This window comes from Hypomesus nipponensis, chromosome 22 (genome assembly GCF_054491055.1).
Source record: "Hypomesus nipponensis isolate SF chromosome 22, ASM5449105v1, whole genome shotgun sequence".
NCBI lineage: Eukaryota > Metazoa > Chordata > Actinopteri > Osmeriformes > Osmeridae > Hypomesus > Hypomesus nipponensis.
The window spans coordinates 5,653,341-5,670,070 of record NC_140382.1 but is presented as its reverse complement, the minus strand read 5'-3'; the positions used below and the strand labels follow the sequence as shown (position 1 = coordinate 5,670,070).

General features: G+C 45.7%; 2 protein-coding genes across 6 annotated transcripts in view; both read left to right on the top strand.

Moving 5' to 3' along the window:
* col27a1a (collagen, type XXVII, alpha 1a) overlaps positions 1-6,303 on the top strand; it is a 73,623-nt gene extending 67,320 nt beyond the window's left edge. The window contains exons 47-60 of the mRNA XM_084687673.1: positions 51-158; positions 256-471; positions 635-688; positions 1,345-1,407; positions 1,592-1,645; positions 1,734-1,769; positions 1,885-1,902; positions 2,026-2,061; positions 2,173-2,199; positions 2,291-2,344; positions 2,585-2,753; positions 2,943-3,052; positions 3,315-3,533; positions 3,659-6,303. Coding sequence (XP_084543799.1) covers positions 51-158; positions 256-471; positions 635-688; positions 1,345-1,407; positions 1,592-1,645; positions 1,734-1,769; positions 1,885-1,902; positions 2,026-2,061; positions 2,173-2,199; positions 2,291-2,344; positions 2,585-2,753; positions 2,943-3,052; positions 3,315-3,533; positions 3,659-3,805 — 1,311 coding nt within the window. The 3' untranslated portion in view covers positions 3,806-6,303. The remainder of the gene's footprint in view (positions 1-50; positions 159-255; positions 472-634; positions 689-1,344; positions 1,408-1,591; positions 1,646-1,733; positions 1,770-1,884; positions 1,903-2,025; positions 2,062-2,172; positions 2,200-2,290; positions 2,345-2,584; positions 2,754-2,942; positions 3,053-3,314; positions 3,534-3,658) is intronic.
* Positions 6,304-8,278: 1,975 nt separating this feature from the next.
* LOC146236101 (uncharacterized) lies at positions 8,279-16,140 on the top strand. 5 transcript variants are annotated; one of them, XM_084686200.1, is made up of 2 exons: positions 8,279-9,318; positions 13,452-16,140. In XM_084686200.1, exon 2 carries the CDS (start codon positions 13,586-13,588, stop codon positions 15,884-15,886), a length of 2,301 nt encoding a protein of 766 aa, XP_084542326.1. In that variant the 5' UTR covers positions 8,279-9,318; positions 13,452-13,585; the 3' UTR covers positions 15,887-16,140. The 5 variants fall into 5 exon arrangements, with proteins under 5 accessions (XP_084542326.1, XP_084542324.1, XP_084542328.1 ...); XM_084686198.1 differs by lacking the exon at positions 8,279-9,318 and adding an exon at positions 9,347-9,991; XM_084686202.1 differs by lacking the exon at positions 8,279-9,318 and adding an exon at positions 12,075-12,364.
* The last annotated feature ends 590 nt before the right edge of the window (positions 16,141-16,730 follow it).

Sequence of the window (16,730 nt, the reverse complement as noted above, 5' to 3'; positions counted from 1 at the left end):
GAGTGGTTCAGACTGCATCTCATCCCTTCTTCCTTCTTCCTCCTTCCCAGGGTGTGGTGGGCCTGCCTGGTCCGAGGGGCGTGGTGGGCAGAGAGGGGCAGGAGGGCGCCCCGGGGCCGGACGGAGCTCCGGGGAAGGACGGGAGCAGGGGCGTGCCGGTGAGACAGGAGGATGTGGTATTGCCCGCGCGAGGGCGAATGGGCTATACCCCGACATCGTAACGTGAGCGGTCCGCTCTCCGTCTCTCAACCGCAGGGCGAGCAAGGGGACGACGGGGAGTTTGGTGTGCCTGGCAACGCCGGTGCCCGTGGCAAGTTGGGCGGGCCGGGGTTGCCGGGTGAGCAGGGAACGTTTGGAGCCAAGGGAGAACGCGGGCTCCCGGGCCAGACCGGCTCCCCAGGGAAGAGGGGGTTCAGAGGAGGGATGGGCCTCCCCGGACTACAGGGGGACCAGGGGCCCAAAGGACAGCCGGTAGGTTGGGATGGAACCACAGCTCAGCCCAAAGGCTCCGGTTCAGTTTGACTGTGCACTTGTGAGGACTGTTCAGTCCACTTGAGCATCCTTCTCGTTGCTCTGTGTGTGGCTGGTAGTCGTAGGTGGATGCTTGAGTAACGGTCTGTCGTCTCTGCTCCAGGGTGATCCTGGGGAGTCAGGATTCCCAGGAATTTTGGGAGTGTTCGGACCAAAGGTGGGTAGACAACCCTCAACTTGAAACTGCATGTTTGCCATAAAGACTGTTTACTTACGTAAACATCCCCACGAAGATGACTGACCCAGCAACCCCACCCTCAAGTTGGGTGAAGGTGAAGTAGATATGTGAGAAGGGGAGGAGGAGAGGGTGAGGGGGAGTTGGAGGAAGAGAAAGAGAGCAAAGAGGATTCGGAAGAAAGTTCATAGAGAGAGAAGGGGTGAGGAGGGTAGAGAAAGAGAGAGAGAGTGGAGAATTATGGAGTGAGAAGCAGAGAGAGAGAGAGGAGGGTGTGGAGGGCAAGGTTTTGTCATAGCTGTTCTACAGTAGTAGCTGTCTTCCCTGGGGGAGAGCTAAAGCAGGAGAAGATTTGTAGCCTTTCCAAGACCCCATCTCATAAACACCCCTTGCTCTGCCCCTCACACTGCAGTAAACCCTCTTCACGGGACCAAACACAGCTGTTTAAATACAACCTAGTCTACACACACGCCTACCACACAGCAAATCAGTAAATCACACACGCACACACAGTGTGACAGTGAAAGATGGGCAAGGTTCTTATGTTTCGTCAAGTCTGTTTGGGGGGGGGGGGTTGTCTGAAGTAAGCGTGTTGGGTGTGAAGGAGATAACGATGTATATGTCTGTGTTGTTGACAGGGGCCTCCAGGGGACTTTGGGCCCAAGGGCATACAGGGACCTAAAGGGCCACAGGGGACCATAGTAAGAAGAACTAAAGCACAGATCACTCAAATGTGACGACTAACATTTCTCCCTGTCTCACAATCACCCCCTCTTGACTTTTCTCTCCCTATCTTTCTCTCCCCCACCCCCTCTGTCTCTCCCTCCCTCTGTGGATGGATGTACCCATGTGAGGGTGAATCAATTCTCCTGTTCTCTTCTACAGGGCAGAAGTGGAGTGACTGGTCCCATGGGCATTATAGGACCTGATGGCAGCACAGTGAGTAGTTGACCTACTGTTCCCTCCTCTCATCCCATCTTCATTCATGAATCCTGTCTTGTCTAACAGTAAATGTGCCTTTCCTCAGGGACTTAAAGGAGACAAGGGCAGCCGCGGAGAGATGGTGAGTGTTTCAGACTGTAGAACCAGCTTCACATGAGCTATGGAAGAAGCATCGACCATATCCGTACGATGAACCTGACATGAATTTCTTTGTCTTCTTTGTCTTCTCTGAACAGGGGATACAAGGCCCTAAGGTATGTGTGCGGTCTGGTGTATTGTTCTATTACACAATGATAAGATGCTCCCTTTGTTCTCACAGGTAGTCAATCAGTGTAGCTGGAAGATAATATGATAGAGATATTTGTTTTGTCTCACAGGGTCCTCCTGGACCTCGCGGACCTCCAGGACCCCCAGTAAGTCGTCTACTGTCTGTTGTTCTGTCCATGTACTTTTGTTGTGTTGATTTGAGAAAATCCCTTACTTTAGGTGTGTTTAAGTTATGTGTTTGTTTTTGCTCTCTCCAGGGTCCTCCCGGTATCCCTCTCCCCTTCGTAAGTCTGTTCATGCCATCAAACATCCATATCGAAGACATCACTGGATCAGGCCAGGTGTAACCAGGAGTGTGTCTGTTCTATGTTTCAGAGCGACGAGGGGCTCCAAGTGTTTGTGGACTCTCACTCTCCATTCCGGACCGAGGTCAGTCAGCGCTGCACAGACAGTCACAACCGTGTTATCAGTGTGTTAGTAATCAGGATCTAGAATTTACTCGTGAATATTGTGTGTCAGTCAGTCAATTCATCTCTTTCTGGTTTTCCTTTCTCTTCCTTTTTCGCTCCCAATCCCTCTTTATCTTTGGCGCTCTTCATCTGCCTCTCTCCAAACCTGCTCACGCTATCTTCTCCCTCCCTCCTTTCACATCTGCCCCTCCATCTGCAGAGCAAGCCGCTGATGGACCTACCCATGTTGGATCAGGGCACAGAGATCTTCAAGACCCTCCACTACCTCAGCAGCCTGGTCCAGAGCCTGAAGAACCCACTGGGCACCCGTGACAACCCCGCACGCATCTGCAGGGACCTCCACAGCTGTGAACAGAGGATGAACGATGGTGAGAAAGAGTGTGAGAGAGAGAGAGAGAGAGAGAGAGAGAGAGAGAGAGAGAGAGAGAGAGAGAGAGAGAGAGAGAGAGAGAGAGAGAGAGAGAGAGAGAGAGAGAGAGAGAGGGAACATGTTTGTAAGATGTAAGAGGGAGAGAGAAAGAGAGAGCCAGCATTGATCGTAGTTCTTTTCTTCTCAGGCACTTACTGGGTCGACCCAAACCTTGGCTGCTCCTCAGACACGATAGAGGTGTCCTGCAACTTCACAGGAGGAGGGCAGACCTGTCTAAGACCCATCACTGTCTCCAAGGTATTAAAGCAGCCCAGAAACCCAGTTAGAACCCTTAGAAGCATCCTTCCAAATGAACATAACACTATAACATCAAATATTTGTTCTACTCAACAATGTTCTATGAGGGTTCATCTTGGACCAGAATGCTTCATATGTGTCCAGCATTCTTGATATGCCTCACATTAACCCAATAGCATTGCAAAAATACTTCTGGAACCTTGTAGAAACATTCCTCTGAAAACCTCACCAAACTGACCACCGGTTCTGATTGGCTTGGCAGTTGGAGATGAGTGTGGGCCGTGTCCAGATGAACTTCCTGCACCTGTTGAGCTCCGAGGCGGTGCAGCATGTGACCATCCACTGCCTGAACATCTCCATCTGGAGGAGCTCCCCTGACCTGCCGCCTTCCCAGGAGGCCGTGCGTTTTAGGGCCTGGAGTGGGGAGATGATCGAGGTGGGGGGAGATCTCGAGCCCTATGTTCTCGAAGACTCCTGCTGGGTATGTTCTAAACTAGATGTTCTACACAACGTTCCAGTTTGTCCTTCTCTCATCTCTTTGGCAACTACAATTCCCAGAGAAATGCTCTATTGACTCTTTTGTATGTGTGTGTATGTGTGTTTCAGATGAAGGATGGCCGTTGGCACCAGACCCATTTCCTGTTGCGTTCCCAGGACCCCCAGCTTCTCCCTGTGGTGAACATCTACAACCTGCCCCTGACCACGCCCGGATCTCACTACCACCTGGAGGTCGGACCTGTGTGCTTCCTGTAAGGCGGCCCAGTGTGTATGCGTGTTTGTGTAAGTGTGCGTATGTGTGTGTGAGCAGGGACGGACCCTGACCTCTCGGACACCCCCCCCTCCCACTCTCTCCCACCCTGAAAAAGCACGGTCCAGAAGGGAGACCCGCCTCCCCCCCACACATCAGCACCTCACCCCACCCCGCACTGCTACCCCCTTCTCTCAGTAGACTGATGTAACAGAGGGAGGAGGTGAGGGAACCGGGGGCATGGATGAGGTGGAAGAAGCTGGACAGAGAAGGAAGAGGAGTGGAGTTCTCGAACTAGCGGCTTCTCAAAACAAAGGCAATGCATCCTTCCAGCTGGTCAGGGAAGGGTTGACCCCCAAGCAGGCTGTGGATGTGTGCTCGGAGACCACGCTTGACGCCCCACACACACTCCCTCTCTGGAACAATGCCAGGTCGAGGGAGAGTCAGGCCAAGTCAATACTGCCAACTCCCCTCCCTCTACCAAGAAACTTATAGTAAATTATTATACAGCGTGTACTTTTAAATACAAAGGAACAACATTCTGTCCGAGAGAATAATTCAAGTACTTGGGAGCAGTTAAATGTACATATATATGTATGCTTATTCTTTAACGTTTAAACATGTATAACTTCATGTAAAGAAATAATCTTCAAGTGCAATAGAAAATATAAAGATAGTTTTATATTATATTCCAGACGTTGTCGGATAATGTCCATTCAGGGGTGCTGTTTATTCGTTTGTGCCAGAGGTGCTCGTCCTATCTCCCCCCTCCACCCCCCCCTCTCTCTCACTCTATCTTGCCTGTGTGAATCTGGACAGGGAGACCCTGCACCTTTTCTTTGGTAATGTCAAATTAGCAGAAAGCACAAAAACAGAATCCCTATAAGAAAACTAGACATGTTTCCCAAAGGTGCAGGACCCCTTCTCTCTGTCTGGTGAGATCAGCCAAGGAACTGATCCAAAGTCAGTTTGGTCATTTCCCTATGCATGGTAAAGGTTAGAACTCTGAAAGGGTGAACTGGTCCTATACCAGTGCCATATGCCAGTTCATACCCAGAACTAGAGTTTTTGCTCCTGCCAAAAAGAGATACTCATAGCCCCCAGGATCACATTCCCTTTAGCTAGGGCCCATTGGGTCATATTCCCTCTAGCTAGGCCCCATAGGATCATATCTCCTCTAGTTTGTCCCCATATGATTGTATCTCTTCTAGCTAGGTCCCATAGGATTGTATCCTTTCTAGTTCAATAGGAGAAGGTATGGAAGGAGAAGATCACACCTCTGCTTGGTCTCCTCCAGGTCCCACAAAAACATGGTGCTGGTCTAAGTTGTTCATGTTCTTAATAGTCAAATGAGAACGGGAGTCAGACGTATAACAAAGCAGGACTGAAGCGGTGCTATCCACCCAGTCGGAGGTGCTACGGTAACCTGGTGCTCTTACAACAGGTCACACCACTCTGCCAAAGCAAACAAACACACATCCATGTCACCAAAGTTCAGCATCTGTAATGCACCCTACATAGACAGATGTTACAGATCAAATAACTGAATAGATAACTGGATTAACTGGTCGTTAACATACAGTTAAACTTCTGCCACAGAACCAAACCAACTTGACATCAACACTCTGAGAAGAAAATTGTTTATTTTAAAGGAATTTGGGAGAAATATTGAAGAACATTTTTGATTATTAATTGTGTATCCATTCATAAAATGACAGGGTTTGATGTTTTCATTTTTTAAACATGGCATTATCAATTAATCTGTACAAATCCCACCAATGTAGGTAATATTTTACAGCTAGGTATGATTAAATAGGAAATGCCTTTCGTTAATATTGAACACATGTGTATAATTATGCAAGCCGTGTTGTATACAGTGGATCCGCTCTTGCTAATTTAATGTTATTTAAATGTTGTTTTACCGTGGTTGCCGAATGAGCAAGGCTCTCTTTGTCAAAGCAATGAAAGATCTTTTCTCTGATAACTTTATGTATCAGTTTGCCCAACTGGTCTTGGAGTTTATAGATTTTTATTTTATGTGTAAATTTGGGGCTCCAGAGAACAAATTTATTGCAATGTTTATTGTCGTTTATTTTTTTAATTTTTGTTTTGTCCTTCTCAGATTATTTTCCTCTCTATGATAATCAAACATGTACTGTACCGGCTATAACTTGTGTTTTTAAAGAAACTTATGTCAATATGTGAAAGTTCAGTTTTTGTAAATCAGTTTAAAACGTTCAAATGATTTAAGAATACCTCACAATTTACACATTACTCTGAGGACCCATTCTCTGGTGCCTGTGTACTCTATTTCCTTCTAGGAAAATATTTGCCAAATATTTCACAACTCTCCATGTCAGACTATTACAGGTTCCATCATACATGTGTCTTTCCCTTTCATTTTTATGTACAATGTTCAGTTGTTCAATAAATACTTTTTAAACTGGGTTTGGACCTGTTGGTTTAAACACTTGCATACCCAATAAAAATATTTCTTTTTCTACAGCTTGCAGTGTCGCTATTTGTCCACTAAGTGGAACCAACGTCTTATTTTATACTGTCGGGTGAGTTTTCACTTCATGGACAATTTCTTCATGATATAAAACGTGGTGTTTATCTAGGACAGAGTAGTTGGATGTAAAGGAGCACAAGCTGTTTGACACAGTCATCCCCCTGACCATCTCAGGCAGCATCAACCAATTACTTGCAGTGGCGTGCCTGTTAGTCAACTACCAACACAGACGTTTAGCCAGAGCATGGCCCAAGCTTGTGCAAATGTACATGTGTTCATCTGCTAGCAGCAACATAATCATTTGCTTATCGGAAGTGCACTTTTTTTGTTTTTGCACTTCAAAAAAAGAAAAAGTGCCAAAGATGAACAAAATTGGGCGGGGCGGAATAATGTGAATATAACTATCTATAACCTTTCCCTACTCATGCTGTGCGGCTTTTCACTCTTCATCATGGACCTGTGACAGGACGCCCTCACGGTGATCTCCCCTGTCAGTCCTCACGCATTCGCTCCCGCCATTGGAGTTTTGTACCAGTAAAGGTGGTCTCGCGGTCCAGGGTGGGCTTACATCAGACTAAGGCCACGTTTACACATAGCATGGTCCCTTTTATGCATCCAGGAATCATATGGCTCCACACTCTCATACACACACTGGAAAGAGGATTGTCCCTTTTAAGGATACAGGAATTGAGTAAGGATTCTCCTGACCCTCTTCCCTTCTGCTCTCATGGAGTCACCTCTGACAGCTGGTTGTGTGTCTGGCTGGTTGTCTCGGTCATACTGAACTGCCTCAATTAGACGATTGTCGCCTACTCTGAAGCCTCACAGTAATTGTGCGGCACAAAACATGCACAAATTACGAAGGGCAGATCATCCATATTAATGTCCACAGCCATTCTCAGTGCTCCAAACCGGGCTTTTAGCCTTCCAAACGCACACTCTATCACCTTCCGTGCTCGGCACAAAGATAGTCCAAAGTACTGCTCCTGGGCTGTGCTTCCCCCATTTACGTACTCTGTCATAACATATGGAAGCAGTGGATATGCAGGGTCACCGAGTAGGTACACCTGTATGGCCTCTTCATCTTCAATGATTTGCCTTGGACAGGGAGGGAGGGATGTTTCCGCTTTTCAAGGTAAGTTCAGTGAAGAGTTTGCAAAAATATGGGCGTCATGCACGCTCCCTGGCCATTTCACTACTAGGCCTATGTCCATGAAGGAATATTTATAATTGCAGGTGGCTTGAATGTTTAAGGTAAACCTACCTTTTCTATTGAGGTCATCAGTAGAATTGGCCGATGGTTGCTTAATCTCTATGCGTCCCATCCACAGCACCTATAGGCACTGAGGGAGGCCATGAGCTTCTTCAGATCTCTGCACAAGTGATTGGACAGCAAAGCTTCTGTTTTCGGCAGTTTGATATATTTAGGACCCAAGTTGACTGTTGTGGCTCTACACACCTGATTATTATTGAAACGGCCGATCTAGACAGACCGAATGCATTTGCAGTTTTACGTAGTCTACCCTCATCAGATAAATAGAATAGGGTGAGGGCAACCTTTTTTTTAAAACACTGACCGGCGACTGCATGATAGCAGTCTCACTACCACAGTGACTTTAGAGAACTACATTCTATATGAATCTGTTTGAAACGCCCCCGAGCGTGGTGAACTGTGGGAAGGCGAGCGATGGCAAGCGATTCACGTCACTGCAGTGTGAACGCAGGGTGAGGTTGGTTGGGGCAGAGAATGTTTAATCATTTGAATTCTGAATTCGAAAGGGGAGGCAAAAAAAAATACACACTGCTGGCTGTTAATTTTTTTTAAGTCGCCTTTCGGTTCTAAAAAGCTTTTGAAAATGTAATTGACGTCATACATATCGTACGACCAGAGCTACTGCTTTACGGTAAGCTCTGGTCACCTGCTTTTTTCTCTCAGGGCATCAATAGGGTCCAAATGCAGTGCTCCCTCCTCAGGCCCCTCCAAACCGGAACTCTCTCCTCAGGCCCCTGAAGCCGGAACTCTCTCCTCAGGCCCCTTTTTTCATGTGTATCCGAGGTATTAGTGCCACCGCTGGTCGGAGGATACTGTAGGCTATTTATATTAATAGGCTAACTTACATTGAACTTCGGTTTTAGCATAAGTCAATAGTGTTTAACAAAGCGGAAATTAGCATTGCGGCTAGCGTTAGGTACAGAGTTCTAAATTAACACCCTCCAAATGCGGGCTAAATTTCATTTTCATAATAAAAACTCGCTAGCCAGTTTGGCCGGTGATAGCCTAAATGAGGCATTTCATCAACGATACATAAGGCTATGTTCTCGGCATGGTTATTGTTAATTTATCCCCCTGCAGTAGCCTAAGTTTCCCATGAACACCGTAATCCTACGTTATTGGAATATGGAATATATGTTTAGTGCTATTACACATCTTTATGATTGAAGTGGTAATTGATGAAGCAACATTTAACATGAATACAAGGATGGATATTGATTTCAGATTAAGAGAGTAGTGTTGTTTGTATTATCAACGTTAAAAAATGAATTATTTCAGAGCCGGCTCTTGTTGCCGTGGAAACAATAAACAATAACACGAGCCAGCTGTTGCTGCTGCAAATGACCAACGGAAAAAATGTGATATTCTATAATGACCACTAGATGACGCTAAACTGCCAAACCTATTTTCTATGCTTGCCAGGGTTAGAACAGTGATCATGTTTGTAATGTTAGCAATACGTAACGCTAGCCGCAATGCTAATTTCCGCTTTGTTAAACATTATTGACTTATGCTCAAACCGAAGTTCAATGTAAGGTAGCCTATTAATATAAATAGCCTACAGTATCCTCCGACCAGCGGTGGCGCTAATACCTCGGATACACATGAAAAAGGGGCCTGAGGAGAGAGTTCCGGCTTCAGGGGCCTGAGGAGAGAGTTCCGGTTTGGAGGGGCCTGAGGAGGGAGCACTGCATTTGGACCCTTCTCCAGGGCATCGACAACACAGCTGACAGGTTCTTCCTGTCAATACACATGCTAGAAAGAGTCTTGGCTTTCTAATGTTGTTGCTAATGTTGCTAATGCTCTGACATTAGCTCTGGTCGTATCAGTCCTTCACTAACCAATCAGCATTCATTAGCAAAATGCTAGCGTGTTATAGGCAACAACGACTCACCCTGTAAGAAATCAAAAGGACATAAGTACTCGTTCATTGAACTTTCGACCTATAATCCATGTTAAACATGCAAAAACTACAATCAAATCGGAGATTTCTCAACGACAATCAGGCAAAAGAGACAAATGTAGCCGTTTAGCTCCATAGACTCCCATTCAACATGCACTCGCTCGCGATCACTCCCAGTGGAACTCTGATGGAACTGCAACCAAATTCGGTACGATTGGGCTTAATAGGGAGTGGCAAGGCTCTCCTTAAACAGGCTCTGGTTGGGGTGAAGCCGTCTGTGACATTCGGTGCGTTCGACTTCATGCAGCGCCGGCGTCGTCTGCAGCCGCCTGCAGCCCGGCTGACTTGAAGCAGCCAATGACGTTCTCAGATTCAAGGCAGCCGTCTGTTGGCGCCGCCGGCGCTGCATGAAGTCGAACGCGCCTATTGCTTTTAAAAAGGGCTGAACAAATCCATTTTGATTTGACTGATTTCATCTCAGGACTGGAAGACATTATCAGAAGGTAGCTAGCTACATACGTTTGTTGCTTTCATCAAGTTTAGTCGCACTCAAAGTACCTAACGTTAGTAATATGTAATTGAACTTGTTTAAATGTGTCTGTTGAGAAGTGAGTGTCGCATTGTCAGGTTGGAAGGTAAACAACTTGACGGTGGTAATATGCTAGTTTCTGAAACTGCCAGTGGCCGCGTTTCCCAGATTCGATCGTTCTTAAGGATTTAAGAAGGCTCTTAAGAAGGGTTCGGCTAAGAAGGAGTGCTAAGATAGGGGTGTTTCCCAGACACGTTCTTAAGTACTGTACGCCCAGAGAATGCTCTGGTATGCCTTATTACAATTACCTTAAAACGGGAGCGTTCCATATTAGTGCGCACTCAAAATAACTAAAATGTTGCCGAAGAAAAAGACTGTCTACAAGTAACTACTGGCATGCAGCAATTTATTGGTTAGCAAGCTATACTAGCAACATTCGGTTAATTTTTGAGCAATAATATTGCACTGTCCCGTGCTATCAGTGCTAACTAGCTGGTCTAGCTACTGAAACGTTGGACGGAAGCTCAGGTCTATAGTTGCTAACTAGACTACACTTATTTAATTTGAGCTTCGTAGCCACGCAATTACATGACCTGGACTTGGCTTCTTAAAACCATGTTTTCCACGGATGCACAATTAATGGAGATATCCAAATCAACGTAAGCTAACCTTAACAACAGCCTAATGTTCGTCTATCGAGTCCCAAGTCACTCGTAACTTGTTTAGGTTAGTAGGCTAGCTAGCTACCATATACCCAGTGCCTACGAAACATTTATGATTGATTTAGAATGTTTAGGCCTAGTGTTTAAATTAAATATTATTTTATTGACAGTGTCCCATTGTCGTTGTTATTTTAAAGGTAGCTTTTATAAAATGAGCATTGAATGAATGAGATGGTGCTAGATCTAGCGAGGCTAACAAACGTGCAGTGCACAATGCTGTTTGTCCGTTGCATAGCAACAGCCACCGTTTACAGGGACTATTTTCTCTCGGCTACTGAAATGCGATACACAATGTTTGTTGTCTATAACTATTTTGTGCTGAAAGGCAGCTTACTATTTATTTACTATTCATAATTTTGCTGGCAACCGTATTATAAAAGCAATAAGGTACTCGAGGCAGTACTTTATCGCCAATAAAGTACGTGTTCCAGGGTTTGCCGGCACTCCGCTGCGCGTCGGGCCTAACAACACCCTTGAACACGTACTTTATTGGCGATAAAGTACTGCCTCTCGTACCTTATTGCTTAATTAACCTACAGTACTATTTGTTGCATTTTGTAAATAGAATCTTCCCAACGTTGAGAAATTTTGAGCAAGAATCTTTGATATTACTGTACTGAAATTGAAGCTAGCAAGCTAGCCTAGCCCCCTATGTTTACTGCACCGGCCGGTGTATACCCGGCTATGAACTGAGACTTGATATGTCATATTCCATAACACTGACTTGGATGACTCAATTGACACAAGAATGCTATTGTAGAAATAAAACAGATATAACTGGAAAACATTGGCTAGCGAATTTTACACAAGTGGCACCGACTGTATAGGCATCAGGGCAGTCGCTATAGTAGGCTACTTGTACTTCTTCCACAATCGACCGAATTGGCTAAACAAGGAACATACATTTAGCTTATAGTTTATATAATCTAGCAAGTTCATGTTGTTATTTCAAATTTCACAGAAAGAAGCCAAAATCGAGGCTAAACAGTGCTACTACTGTCATAGCTGCCTATCAAAAACGGCCAAGCCGGACACGTAATTCTTTGCTCAAATAACTCACGTCACTCCCACAAACAAATTCTTCGTAAGTAAAAAGTTTAGACTTTTAATCGACAATATTGACAACACATATTAAGAAACTTGTCTTTACTCATAATGTCGTCTCCGATTTCAATGCGAAGCTGTGAATCTAACACGTACAGTTAATATAACTAGAGACAGCTACTTCTGTCTTCAAAGATGGCGTCCCCATTCATTTCTATGAAAAGTGCTCAGTGGCGCAGTGAGGCTTGCGAGAGCTCCTAACGGACCGCGCCATCTTTCCAGACCGACTCGTCCGGTCTTGCGCAGAAGCTTGTTCCTAGCTCCGAAACTTGCAACTAGCTGTATACGTCATACTTTGCGACAACCAGTCGCGAGCTTGTGAGCTGGAGCTAAGGCATTGCAGAAAACTGTCAGAATGTGGTAGAAGTCCGATCAAGAAGCAGATAGCCTACATGTGAACTTTACGAAAATCAATACTATTAGTACTGTAGTATTATACTTGCAGGGCCTATACGTTGTTCTTTTTGCTTTGTGTTTATAGTTTAACTGCTTATGGTTCTCTCTATATTAGACATTCTCTGGTGTGTATTAGTGATGTTTCACGTTAGCTCTCCCACTTTTGACAAGGGCAACCGTCTCATTGCAGATTAAACACATCGGTTTTGTGCTCCCCACCGGCAACACAAATGCGTTCTTGTCAGTCCAATCTCTCTGAAACGATTTTTCGAAATCAACTTTTCGCTGGGGTTTGTCACGCCATTATTTTTGCTAACAAGAACAGGTAGGCTGGCTACCGTTAGCAAATCGATTAGCCTGCGTTGTTGCGAATGACACACACAACCTGCGTGTGACCCACAGAGGTTGCGGCCAGCGTTGAGTGAGTGAGTTGTCATGGTAATTGCTATTACAGCTCCTGATTGGATCTTTGGATTGGACACAGAAGGTAGAAACCACATTTTGTAGGAAAACCATAGACATAATAAATAGCGTAAAGGCTATAAAAAATTTGCCTGTTAAAATGGAAACGTTAAAATGAATTAATTCCATTGGCTAATAATATATCGGCTAAAGGTCCGGGTCCGGATAGGGAGCCGTCTGGGTCCGGACTCGGACCGCGGTCCGCCATTTAGTGACCCCTGCGTAGTGTGTCCGTAGCATTAGCTAGCATCGCTACGACATTGGCTAAGTCTACTTTGGTAGGCTATCCTCAGTATTTGCAAGCTATCTAAACTTATACTGTATCTAAAGTATGAGAAATGGCCGCGAGACAAGCTTTCGCGGGTGTTCGCCTGTCTATCCATGGGCCTGCACCTCGTCCATTACTGTTTACAACGTTAGCAGGACTACTTGGTTTGTGTTGCCTTCTCAGCGTGAGAAGTACAAGGTTTGGTGTGAGAGCGTCTGAGCAGGGCGATTCTAGGATCAGACCTCTAGGGGTGCTCAGTCCCCAATTAGAATGTGTCATGAATACAGTGCCTTGCAAAGGTGCTAAACCTCCTTGCTAATATAAATCCCTAATTTCACTTAATAAAAATTAATATATTTATGTATTATTATGCAAAATATTGAATTAATGAAAACACTAAGGATGTCCCTTTCTTCATGAACAACCAGCATCAAATGATAATAAAGATTAATATATATATTTTTTTTAATTATATTTTTTAGGGGTGCTTGAGCAAGAGGTGCCACCATGACCTGTACGTCTCTCTGCTAAGGAGTGGAGAGATCAGACCAGAGACTCTGTCTTCTCGACCACACCCCAACACCACTTCCTCCCTCCCCCTGGTTCCCAGTGAAGCATGGACACGGAAAAGGCCAGACATCACAACTGTGACCAGTGTGGGAAGAGCTTCAGTCAGTCAGGAAACTTAAAGATACACCAGCGTGTTCACTCAGGAGAGAAGCCGTACCACTGTGACCAGTGTGGGAAGAGCTTCAGTTGGTCAGGAAACTTAAAGATACACCAGCGTGTTCACTCAGGAGAGAAGCCGTACCACTGTGACCAGTGTGGGAAGAGCTTCAGTCGGTCAGGAAACTTAAAGACACACCAGCGTGTTCACTCAGGAGAGAAGCCGTACCACTGTGACCAGTGTGGGAAGAGCTTTAGTCATTCAGGACACTTACAGATACACCAGCGTGTTCACTCAGGAGAGAAGCCGTACCACTGTGACCAGTGTGGGAAAAGCTTCAGTCAGTCAGGAAGCTTAAAGTTACACCAGCGTGTTCACTTAGGAAAGAAGCCGTACCACTGTGACCAGTGTGGGAAGAGCTTCAGTCAGTCGAGATGCTTAGAGACACACCAGCGTGTTCACACAGGAGAGAAGCCGTACCACTGTGACCAGTGTGGGAAGAGCTTCAGTCATTCAGGACGCTTAGAGATACACCAGCGTGTTCACTTAGGAAAGAAGCCGTACCACTGTGACCAGTGTGGGAAGAGCTTCAGTCAGTCGAGACGCTTAGAGACACACCAGCGTGTTCACTCAGGAAAGAAGCCGTACCCCTGTGACCAGTGTGGGAAGAGCTTCAGTCATTCAGTAAGCTTAGAGATACACCAGGGTGTTCACTCAGGAGATAAGCTGTACCCCTGTGATCAGTGTGGGAAGAGCTTCAGTCTGTCACTACTCTTAAAGAGACACCAGCGTGTTCACTCAGGAAAGAAGCCATACCACTGTGACCAGTGTGGCAAGAGCTTCTTTTCGTCAGGAAACTTGGAGATACACCAGCGTGTTCACTCAGGAGAAAAGCCATACCACTGTGACCAGTGTGGGAAGAGCTTTAATCGGTCAGGAAGCTTAAAGATACACCAGCGTGTTCACTCAGGAGAGAAGCCGTACCACTGTGACCAGTGTGGGAAGAGCTTTAGTCAGTCAGGATACTTAAAGATACACCAGCGTGTTCACTCAGGAGAGAAGCCGTACCACTGTGACCAGTGTGGGAAGAGCTTTAGTCAGTCAGGAGAGTTAAAGACACACCAGCGTGTTCACTCAGGAGAGAAGCCGTACCACTGTGACCAGTGTGGGAAGAGTTTTAGTTGGTCAGGATACTTAAAGATACACCAGCGTGTTCACTCAGGAGAGAAGCCGTACCACTGTGACCAGTGTGGGAAAAGCTTCAGTCGGTCAGGAGGCTTAGAGATACACCAGCGTGTTCACTCAGGAGAGAAGCCGTACCACTGTGACCAGTGTGGGAAGAGCTTTAGTCATTCAGGACGCTTACAGATACACCAGCGTGTTCACTCAGGAGAGAAGCCGTACCACTGTGACCAGTGTGGGAAAAGCTTCAGTCAGTCAGGAAGCTTAAAGTTACACCAGGGTGTTCACTCAGGAGAGAAACCGTACCTCTGTGACCAGTGTGGGAAGAGCTTCAGTCTGTCAGTACTCTTAAAGAGACACCAGCGTGTTCACTCAGGAAAGAAGCCATACCACTGTGACCAGTGTGGGAAGAGCTTCAGTCAGTCGAGACGCTTAGAGACACACCAGCGTGTTCATTCAGGAGAGAAGCCGTACCACTGTGACCAGTGTGGGAAGAGCTTTAGTCAGTCAGGATACTTAAAGATACACCAGCGTGTTCACTCAGGAGAGAAGCCGTACCACTGTGACCAGTGTAGGAGGAGCTTTAGTCAGTTAGGAGAGTTAAAGACACACCAGCGTGTTCACTCAGGAGAGAAGCCGTACCACTGTGACCAGTGTGGGAAGAGCTTTAGTGGGTCAGGAGAGTTAAAGAAACACCAGCGTGTTCACTCAGGAGAGAAGCCGTACCACTGTGACCAGTGTGGGAAGAGCTTCAGTTGGTCAGGAAACTTAAAGATACACCAGCGTGTTCACTCAGGAGAGAAGCCGTACCACTGTGACCAGTGTGGGAAGAGCTTCAGTTGGTCAGGAAACTTAGAGAGACACCAGCGTGTTCACTCAGGAGAGAAGCCGTACCACTGTGACCAGTGTGGGAAGAGCTTCAGTCAGTCAGGAAACTTACAGATACACCAGCTTGTTCACTCAGGAGAGAAGCCGTACCACTGTGACCAGTGTGGCAAGAGCTTCAGTCAGTCGGAAAGCTTAGAGACACACTTTTGTTCTGGCAAGGCTAAAGATCCTGATCTCTAGATCTCACTTAATAATTAAACATGTATGAACATAGGAAATATATGTATTTGAAGTATTATTGAAAGTATACAGTAATTGTACTGTAAAGATGTTTGATTCATACCAAAAATGTATATTGTAGCCTTTATAAATGTAAAGATAAAATACAGGCTATGGGCAATTGTTTCATTGTTTATTAAATAATTGTATAATTTCATTCTGTAAGACTTGATATGTACTGTATTTTACGTATGAGAATAAACTTAAAAAACATGCTTTGTAACATCTTCCCTCCCATTGACAAGTTCACGTCCCACCCCACTGACACTGCCACCAACACCCTGTTATCCACATTAACTGCATCCCTCCACACTCTTTCCCCTGTCAATCTGATCTTCAAGCACGATCTTCTCCCTCCTGCCCTTGGCTCAGGATGTTATTCGTGAAGAACGGTCCACCCTTTTGGCAGCTGAGAGGAGATGGCGCAAGTCCAAAGATGGTCTGGACCTTGATAAGTATCCCTCCCCCCATCCTTAAAGGGACATACTGTGAATGTCAAAGTCCATTGACACCTCTTTCCTATTCAAATCTCAAAAAGAAAAAAATTGTCTGTAAAACGCTAGCTTTTCAACAAAGCTACCGGTCCTACTTAGGACCGGAACCGCCCTTTTTGGCTCTGGTCTGTATCTTTGTCACGCCCCAGAATTTACATCCAGACCAGCCCAAGGTAGCGTCTATCTACATATTAGTTTAGCTGCGCGCTGCTCTGTGTAGGCTACTTATAAGGAATTACAAAGAAGAACGATTTGAATTATAACAAGGATATTGAAAATGGACCAGGGTCGTAAATGCTGTGTTCCAGGCT